Raw genomic sequence first — 10068 nt, 5'->3', positions numbered from 1 at the left:
AGGGGTTAGCCTATCGATTTTTTTGGTCAAAAAATTTTTTGTCGAGATTTTGCAAATTCCGCAATGGAAATCAATTAGTAGGACCATTTCAAGTATTCTTTGTGAATTTCATCCAGAAATATTGAGAATTACGGTTTTTAGGGCCGATTTTCGAATTTTTGAAAAAACTGTAAGGGGTTAGCCTATCGATTTTTTTGGTCAAAAAATTTTTTGTCGAGATTTTGCAAATTCCGCAATGGAAATCAATTAGTAGGACCATTTCAAGTATTCTTTGTGAATTTCATCCAGAAATATTGAGAATTACGGTTTTTAGGGCCGATTTTCGAATTTTTGAAAAAACTGTAAGGGGTTAGCCTATCGATTTTTTTGGTCAAAAAATTTTTTGTCGAGATTTTGCAAATTCCGCAATGGAAATCAATTAGTAGGACCATTTCAAGTATTCTTTGTGAATTTCATCCAGAAATATTGAGAATTACGGTTTTTAGGGCCGATTTTCGAATTTTTGAAAAAACTGTAAGGGGTTAGCCTATCGATTTTTTTGGTCAAAAAATTTTTTGTCGAGATTTTGCAAATTCCGCAATGGAAATCAATTAGTAGGACCATTTCAAGTATTCTTTGTGAATTTCATCCAGAAATATTGAGAATTACGGTTTTTAGGGCCGATTTTCGAATTTTTGAAAAAACTGTAAGGGGTTAGCCTATCGATTTTTTTGGTCAAAAAATTTTTTGTCGAGATTTTGCAAATTCCGCAATGGAAATCAATTAGTAGGACCATTTCAAGTATTCTTTGTGAATTTCATCCAGAAATATTGAGAATTACGGTTTTTAGGGCCGATTTTCGAATTTTTGAAAAAACTGTAAGGGGTTAGCCTATCGATTTTTTTGGTCAAAAAATTTTTTGTCGAGATTTTGCAAATTCCGCAATGGAAATCAATTAGTAGGACCATTTCAAGTATTCTTTGTGAATTTCATCCAGAAATATTGAGAATTACGGTTTTTAGGGCCGATTTTCGAATTTTTGAAAAAACTGTAAGGGGTTAGCCTATCGATTTTTTTGGTCAAAAAATTTTTTGTCGAGATTTTGCAAATTCCGCAATGGAAATCAATTAGTAGGACCATTTCAAGTATTCTTTGTGAATTTCATCCAGAAATATTGAGAATTACGGTTTTTAGGGCCGATTTTCGAATTTTTTGTTTGGGAAGTGGCAAGAGTGCAGAAAACGTGCCCTAAAGTGCCTGAAAACCTCTTGAAGATGTTCAAGAACACCTTCCAATCGGGTTTCCTGTCCATCCTCTACAGCATTGGGAGCAAACCCCTGCAGATCTGGGACAAGAAGGTGCGAAATGGCCACATAAAGCGCATCACTGATGGAGACATTCAGAGTCTCGTGCTGGAAATTCTGGGAACAAATGTCAGTACCACGTACATAACGTGTCCGGCAGATCCCAAGAAGACTCTGGGCATTAAATTGCCGTTTCTGGTGATGATTATCAAGAATGTGCGGAAGTACTTTACATTTGAAGTGCAGGTATGAGAAAAAATCGATAAGTTATTGACAAAACGCGCGCAATTGCATGTTCCGGGACTTTTAATTTTTCCCTCTCTTTTTTTGGGGGGTTTGGTGGGGTATTCCTGCAGGTGCTGGACGATAAGAATGTGAGACGGAGATTTAGGGCGAGCAACTACCAGTCAACGACCCGCGTCAAGCCATTCATTTGCACGATGCCCATGCGCCTGGATGAAGGATGGAATCAGATCCAGTTCAATCTGTCGGATTTCACGAGGAGAGCCTACGGGACGAACTATGTGGAGACACTGAGGGTGCAGATTCATGCAAATTGCCGGATAAGGAGGGTGTATTTCTCCGATAGATTGTACTCAGAGGATGAACTTCCGTCGGAATTCAAACTTTTCCTGCCCATTCAGAAGCCAGCACCCAAACCACTGGCCCAGCAGGCCTGCTAATCTCCACCAAAAAGACACTCTTCCTTTTATCCTGCAATAAATCTATTTAATTTTTTCAGTCTGGAAGTGTGAGTATCTCATAGCCGGAATCCGTTATGACAATTGTATGTTCAAATTGAGCGCTCCTGGCGCCATCTACACTGACAGCTGTCCAATTATCCTCGAGAATTTCCACTTCCGGACCTCCCATTGAGATCACCGGCTCCACCGTGAACACCATTCCCGGCTTCATAAATCCACCTTCAGAATTCTCTGCAAAAAAAAATTAATCACAAGAATCACTTTTGCATTTTTTAGTTAGAAAAATTAATAAATTTCTTTAAAAAAAATGTATTTTACTGAAATGAAGGACTTCCGGAGGTCCGTGGAAATATGAACCGATCCCATGGCCAATAAAAGCTGGTATCACGGTGAATTTGTGCTCTCTGGCATGAGATTCAATGGCTCTTCCAATCCCTGAGAATCTCTTGTTCGGGCCACAGGCTTCAATCCCTTTCCGGAGACACTCTTCTGCCACTTTCACAAGCTCCTGACCAAGTTCATCGACATTTCCCACTAGAAATGTCTTTGAGCAGTCCCCATGGTGCCCTTGGTGGTACACAGTGATGTCCACATTGATGATGTCCCCATCTTCAAGAGCCCTGTCATCAGGAATCCCATGACAAGCAACATTGTTCACGGAAGTACAGACGGATTTAGGGAATCCCCCATATCTCAGTGGGGAGGGATAGGCATTGGCTCTAACAACAGCTTCGTGGACAAACTCATCGATGTCATCTGTTGTCCTGCCCACCTGAACAATTCCCCCGCAATCCTTCAAGATATTTGCCGCCAATTTGCAACTGTCTCTCATTCGAGCAATAACTTCCTCGGATTTAATCTCCACCTCACCCAGGGTGGATGAAGGCATCTGAGGGGTCTTATAGTACAATGGGACATTGATATGGCTAGGAATCACGCGCTCTGGACTGACTTTTCCTGGAAAAACCGGGCTGAATCTCCCCAAATCTCTTCTGTGATTCACAAGAAACGTCCATTTTAACCGCATCCCTTTTAAAAATACAGAAAATACCCTCCACTTACTTTTTCGCGAAGGAAAATAATTGTCTCCTTGGAATTTGTCCCATTTGTCCAGGATTTCTGGCCAGAAACGCAATAAACTTCCTCATTCCGGAACGTTTAACAGCTGATTCCGGAAGAGAAACCTTTCAACGCATGCGCTGAAACCTATCAATCTCCCAGTATTTAATTTCGCGCGCACTGGAAACATCCTCATTACTTCGCATCCTCAAAGGATGAAGCATGAAGCTCCTAAAGTGTCTGATATTCCTCCTCAGTGTATTGTTCACTCTATCCCATTCCAAGATATCCAGTGATTTAGTGCAGAAATACCTAATTTCAGTGAGAAATGTGAAATCTGTGGTTATGATGCTGTGCAGCAGAAAAGGTAAGTCCCGCGTATTTTTTTTCCTGGCCAGAGAGAAGCCAATCTTTGGAACTTCTCTCTAGATTTCATAGATTTGGGCAGACTATTCAATGATAACAGCATCTACTTGACAAATTACTACATTGGAAATGAGATATTGAACCTCAGTAATTTCTTCTCGAGATACTTTATTGCTTCTTGTGGCATTGTCGTGGACTGTGAGTGTCCAGGAGTTGAGGAAGTCCTACAGAATGCCTCAAATTATAGGTATTTCAATCTCACATACAATTGGCTACTCTTTGGCTCTGATGGAGATACTTGGGAGCAGTTTTTGGATCCAATTTTCAACATTGAATTCTCCTCGGATCTCGTTTTTGTCCAGCACCAGGAGAATTCCTCAAAAGTGGATCTTGTGGATGTCTATAGCCTCGGGAGGCATAGAGGAAGTTCACTTATTGGTATTAAATTCGCAGAGTTTGATTTCGTTGATAAAAATCTGGAAATTTTGGTGGATTTGTGGCCGAAATTCGATCGGAAGAATCGGGCAAATTTCAGATGATTTACTCTGAAGGCAGTGGCCCCGGTGAGTTTAGGACAGAATCACATTGACAATAAAATGCTCGCCATAGCCTCACCGTATTTCGTTAATTCACGCATTTTCATATTGCAATTCTTACACGAATTCTCGATTACCGTATTACCTTATCTCTTACTCGGTGGCACTAGGTGAAAATAATATTAAGAAAATTGAAGAAATAAAACGAAAATCCGATAAACGGTGAGCGAAAATCGTAAAGTTTTTTATTCTCGCCCTTTATCGCTTTTTTGTTTTATTTCTTCAATTTTCTTATATTATTTTCACCTAGTGTCACCGAGTAAGAGATAAGGTAATACGGTAATCGAGAATTCGTGTAACTGTGTTATCACACTTGCACATTAAAATTTTAATATGATTCAGATTAATTGTCGCTGGTGAGAGTCCAAATGTGTAATTTGTGTGTTTGAATCGTTTTATATTCAAAATTTGATCTATTTGTTGATAAAAAGCTAGACTTGACCTGCAAAATTTGATATAAATTGATTTATAGCATTAGTGCGAAAAATTAATGCGATTTTCTCTTTAATTTTTTAATGTGAAAAATATTTACAGTAGAGTCTCGCTATAGTCCATATTTGGTTCCAGATCTGACACTTGGGTCGCACTATAGTCCATGTCATTTTTTAAAATTATCAATGACTTTTAGTATTGAAATTGCTCGACGGCTTCCACTTTCTTTGCAATTGTGGTACTTGTGCTCGCTCTCATCATTAAGGATCGCAATTATCACAACTACTTAATTAAGTTTGCCAAAAATATTAAAATAATTATGATAATATTGCATGACGCGTACTAAAAAACATAACCTCAGTGATTTAAAATCAACGGTCGATAAATTGTGGACTATAGAGCGATGGCCTATAGCGAGACTCTACTGTATGCTATAGATAAATTTAAACTTATTTTTGCAGGCCAAGTCCACTTCTTTATCAATAAATAGAAAAACCCCAAATATTAAGTGACTCAAAGACACAAATAACATATTTGGACGCTCACAAGCTACAATTAATGTGAATCACATTAAAATTTTAATGTGCTAGTGTGATAACGCCGTAAGAATTGCAATAAAAATGCGTAAATTAACGAAATACGGTGAACATTTTACTGTCAATGTGATTCTACCCTTAATTGGGATTTATGGAACCTCTACTCTACACTTTACCGTAACTCTGATCAATCTTCATAGGAAGTTGTATTTGATGACACAAGTTTTTTAAGCAATTTTTAGTCACGTCCATTTTAGGCGTTTTGTTAAATTGTGAGCTTTACAAAAATTAAAAAAAAAATCAACTTGGATTGAAAATGGATTAATGGTTGTACAGCTACCTACGTACGCTTTGATCAACTACGCCATCCCCTTTATCAAATCCGGAGATTGGGCCTTCCACTGCGAACTCACAGAAGCTTATACAGAAATCGCAAAACACTTTGATGCTTCTGAAATCTGCGATCTCAGAATTGTTACAGGACTCATGGTCACAGAGTACGTTGAAGTCATTCTGCCTAAGCTCAGCCAGTACCGAGAAATGATGAAGATTGCCTTTATGAGACTCCAGGAAGTGGGACTCGTTAAGAGAGCTCTGACTATTTACAGGAAAGAAAAGCCTGAATGCATATCCGGAATAACTGTCTTTGCTGTAGGATTTCAGGCAGTCTCATCTGCATTTTACATCTTGATTTTTGGAATAGTTACCTCCATTTTCTTATTGATTGGAGAAATTTTGTGGAAAAGACATTCTTTGAACGAAAAATCTATTTCCCGGAAAATTCTTGTTAAACTAATTAAACCTCTAAAGCGGTTTTGAAACATTTAAAAAAGGTTATTACTATTTCATCCCACTCCACCATTGAAATATCTCTCAAGAGATCATGATCATGAGAAAAATAACGTCATCCTGCTTGTCCGTCCTTCAGCACAGCTATAGGTCAAACGGTTAGAGATAGATATTTGCGGTTTTCGAGAGACCTTCTCCTACAAGCTAGTCATTATCTAACCTTATCACGTTGCTCTAATCTCTGTTGAACTGGACACAAACAGTGTGATGTAGGTTTAATTGATGCCAGACGAGCCTTGAGAATCCACTGAAGAAATTCTATAGACGGAACTAGAAAATCATTATGATTGGTTAAAAAAGAATATTAAAAATCTGGTAAATCAGACTTCCAGAACACGAGTGTATAGGTCTAATCTAAAAGAAACAACTTATCATAGTTTTAAACTTTTTACAGTGTCGGATTATTTTTTGATAGCAGTAGGAGTAGAGGGATAAGATTTATGATAATTCAGAAAGCTCTTAGCATACACTCCTGGATCACGAGCTAATTGAGAGCTTTCAGTTGAACTTCAAATCAAAACACACTCCAGACTTCACTAATTTTCACTTTAAATAGATTTATCTATAAATGTCTAATAAATTCTATAAATGAAAATACACATTTGATTGCGTTTATTAGGGCATATGATTTTCCGAAGTACTTATACCTACATCTTTTTATATTCAATGGATAACATGGTTAACATGTGTCCATCGTTCATCGCATTTCTCACTCAAGTTTCCTCTTTTTGCAACTAGATGTCACTACTATCATTCAAAAAAGCCTTAATTAAGGACTTAATAAGCACTTATTGGGACTTATTTTATTCACTTGGACAAAGTCTTTTTATAAGATCATAAATAATACACTAATGCCTTTAATTATTGCATTGCGATAGTAGAAACTTCTTATTTCGGTCTATGCACATTGCATTATGCACATTTGTTCAGTTCCCCAAAATGTGCATAATCGCGGGACCCCCTGTATTTATTTATAAAGTGGGCGTGACTTAAAATCTTAATAAAAAAACATTATGTTAAATAATACAACCAACCTCAGTTCCAAAATTTAGAATTATATATAAAGTTACGGTGAAGTCTAGTGAAAAGAGCGATAAACTTTCTGATTTTGAGGGACTCTTTTGAAAATTAGATCGATAGGGATAACGTAACATCGGCTGATGTGGACTACTTGATGAAACTTCCTGGAAAAACTCTTGGAATCACGACTTTTGTCAAATATCAGAGTCACTTGAACTACTATCTGCAAGAAATGTACAATTACACGATGAAATATCGGGTGACCAGAGCCTGGGCAGGACATCTGCCTTCTGGTTATCGGTTGGGCCTCCTGGGAGTCATGGCACGTGGTGAAGCTGACATCTCCATGAGTGCAGTCTTCACATATATCAATCGTTTCGATGAGTATGACTTCTTACACCGGAGTTATATGTTCGAAGTGGGCTTTGTCTTTCGCGTAGGCTCACATTCTAGCGCAACAGATGCATCCTTGCTGGCTCCTTTTGAGAACGACGTGTGGATTTCCTTGATAGTAACGGTCTTCATCGTTGTGATTATCGGTTTTATAGTAAGGATCACTTTTGTGATCAACAAGCATCCGTTTTCGGGATCGACAGCCAAAGATTTTGTGGACATTTTTGCAGCTCTGTGTCAGCAAGGGGTTGACCCTATCCCAGAAAATACTGTTCAAAAAATTATCATCTTCATGACGCTCTTTCTGGCGTTTTTCCTCTACAACTACTACACATCTTCTGTGGTGAGTTAGTAGCAAAGGAAGATTGCTGAAGAAAAGACTCCTCAAAGAGATACTTACAGGTCGGCGTTCTACTGAGTAGTCCAGTTAAGGGTCCAACAACCCCCGAAGAAATATTGGCTAGCAATTACAAAGTCTGCTTTGATGATGTTGCGTACCATAAAATAATGTTTCGTGAGAAAAAGAAGCCCATCATAGAGAAGATGTACATTAAGAAAGTGCTAGGTCAGAAACGTGGTCCCAAGGACTTGCCTACGTACGCTTTGATCAACTACGCCATCCCCTTTATCAAATCCGGAGATTGGGCCTTCCACTGCGAACTCACGGAAGCTTATACAGAAATCGCAAAACACTTTGATGCTTCTGAAATCTGCGATCTCAGAATTGTTACAGGACTCATGGTCAGAGAGTACGTTGAAGCCATTCTACCTAAGCTCAGCCAGTACCGAGAAATGATGAAGATTGGTTTTATGAGACTCCAGGAAGTGGGACTCGTTAAGAGAGCTCTGACTATTTACAGGAAAGAAAAGCCTGAGTGCACATCCGGAATAACTGTTTTTGCTGTGGGATTTCAGGCAGTCTCATCTGCATTTTACGTCTTGATTTTTGGAATGATTACCTCAATTTTTATATTGATTGGAGAAATTTTGTGGAAAAGATATTCTTCGCGCCAAAAATCTGTTTCTCAGAAATGGGTCAAACCGATTAAACCTCTTAAACCTTTTAAACGGTTTTGAAGAATTTAACTTGTGATTATGACTATTTCATCTCACTCCACTATTGAAAAATCTCTCAATGTATCATTATAATGAGAAAAATAACGTCACCTTGCTTGTCCGTCCTTCAGAAGAGCTAGAGGTCAAACGGTTAGATAGATGTTTGAGATTTTCAGCAGATCCTCCCCTAAAAGTTAGTCATTAGCAAACAATTCAACCCTTTATTCTCCAAAACACGTTTTTTGGATAGGTCGTTTCTTAATCCAGAAAAAAATTCTCCCTTGAAGCCCTTGAATCATTCCTTATAACTTTTTTTCAAGATCAAATAGAAAAAAAGCTCGAGAGATCCTTAATCTATTTGAGCCGTCTGATGTTTTTGGAAAGGTCTTGGAATTCCTGACATGTTCGAACCGTTTTCAATCAGTTACGAACCAATTGTGATCCAAAATTGAACTCTTAAATACCTTTATTAATAAAAATATTAAAAACAAGAAAGGGGTCGTAAGGAATCTCAGCTAATTAATAAATAATAATCTTGATATTTATTATTTAAAGCAACTAATGCTACTAATTAATGTTATTAAAATAAAAACATTAAAAAAAACTCGTGACTTAGATGCTATATCTCAAAAGTACTTTCGCATCATTTATCATTCACCGGTTCTCAACTGATTTGAGTAGAGTTCATAAATCATTCAAAATATCCTCCAAAATTGTTTTAAAAGTAAATAGAATTGATTTTCGGATAAAAATTAGTTACCGGCTATGAACCAGTTCATTACCGACTCAGAACCGATTGGAACTGGTTCAGTTTTATACGAAATTCCAAGATCTTTCCACCGAGCCCAAACATGACTCCATTCGCTTGATAAACACGCTCTCTAGTGGGGGGGGTGGGGGGAAAATGAGGGACATGTTAACGATCCTTGGGTCGACTTATGGGGGGGTCCCCCGAAGGTCCAAATTAGCTATCTCTAACCGTTTGGCCTCTAGAGCTGGCGACAGCCGGACAGACAGACGGACAGATGGACAAACAGTGTGACGACATTTCTCAGAAATCGTCTGAAACGCGAAAATTTGTTGACAAAAGTGGTCTTTTGTTGACAAAAGTGGTGGGGCGGGGGTTGGAAGTTGTAAATTTTGGGGGAAGGCAAATAATCGAGGGATTACTGCTCTCTCCGTGGAGTTCGAGCAGTAATAAGCTAAAGATTAGTTAAGGTACATGTTATAGAGGAAAATGAGTAGTATCGTCTTTTAAGATTTTTTCGAACCCTTTAGAAAAGGATGAGCAAAGGACGAGACGCTTTTTACTGACAGAAAATCATCAATAAAAATGCAACTGATAAACAAAACCAACGAAATGTTCCATATCTAACCTTGAAAAATCAAACAGTGTCGGATTCGGTAGTTAGGTGAGATTTTTAACGATGTAGCCTATTTTTTTTTACTTGTTTGGACGATATAGGGACAAAAATAGCCCAAAATACTTCTCACCTTTCAGTAATTTCTTGTTAATTTCTTTACATTTCAAGTTTTTAGTAAAAGACAAGGGGTTACTCATATTCAGAAACCATTGTCAATTGTCCGAGAAACGTTTCGTGAGACCTGAAAAATCCAAAAGTTGCATAGCGAAACCCAAAAAAACCTAATTTTTGCATTGGTAAACTCGAGAAACCAGAAACCCTTGTCAGAAAAAATGGGAATATGTTACCCCTTGAAGTTTAAAAAAAAAACAAAAATTCTTATCCACAAACTCAACTTGTAACTCACAAGA

General features: G+C 37.9%; 3 protein-coding genes across 4 annotated transcripts; 2 read left to right on the top strand and 1 right to left on the bottom strand.

Moving 5' to 3' along the window:
• The first annotated feature begins 1190 nt into the window (after positions 1–1190).
• Positions 1191–3049, top strand: LOC129806811 (cilia- and flagella-associated protein 20). Its single transcript, XM_055855589.1, has 2 exons — positions 1191–1529; positions 1640–3049. The coding sequence occupies exons 1-2, from the start codon at positions 1254–1256 to the stop codon at positions 1964–1966; spliced, it is 603 nt and encodes a 200-aa protein (XP_055711564.1). The 5' UTR covers positions 1191–1253; the 3' UTR covers positions 1967–3049.
• On the bottom strand, positions 1857–3167 carry LOC129806810 (methionine aminopeptidase 1D, mitochondrial). Of its 2 annotated transcripts, none has more exons than XM_055855586.1 (3): positions 3050–3167; positions 2306–2979; positions 1857–2218 (listed from the first exon to the last, which is right to left on the bottom strand). In XM_055855586.1, the coding sequence occupies exons 1-3, from the start codon at positions 3133–3135 to the stop codon at positions 2022–2024; spliced, it is 957 nt and encodes a 318-aa protein (XP_055711561.1). In that variant the 5' UTR covers positions 3136–3167; the 3' UTR covers positions 1857–2021. The 2 variants fall into 2 exon arrangements, with proteins under 2 accessions (XP_055711561.1, XP_055711563.1); XM_055855588.1 differs by having other exon boundaries at positions 2306–2958.
• Positions 3168–3268: 101 nt separating this feature from the next.
• On the top strand, positions 3269–8324 carry LOC129805207 (ionotropic receptor 75a). The gene is made up of 5 exons (XM_055852977.1): positions 3269–3413; positions 3485–3876; positions 5313–5627; positions 6958–7581; positions 7641–8324. Exons 1-5 carry the CDS (start codon positions 3269–3271, stop codon positions 8313–8315), a joined length of 2151 nt encoding a protein of 716 aa, XP_055708952.1. The 3' UTR covers positions 8316–8324.
• Positions 8325–10068: the final 1744 nt, after the last annotated feature.

The sequence above is a fragment of the Phlebotomus papatasi genome, chromosome 3 (assembly GCF_024763615.1).
Source record: "Phlebotomus papatasi isolate M1 chromosome 3, Ppap_2.1, whole genome shotgun sequence".
NCBI classification, from domain to species: Eukaryota; Metazoa; Arthropoda; class Insecta; order Diptera; family Psychodidae; genus Phlebotomus; species Phlebotomus papatasi.
Note: the sequence above shows the minus strand (reverse complement) of the source record. Positions and strands in the feature narration are given on the sequence as shown.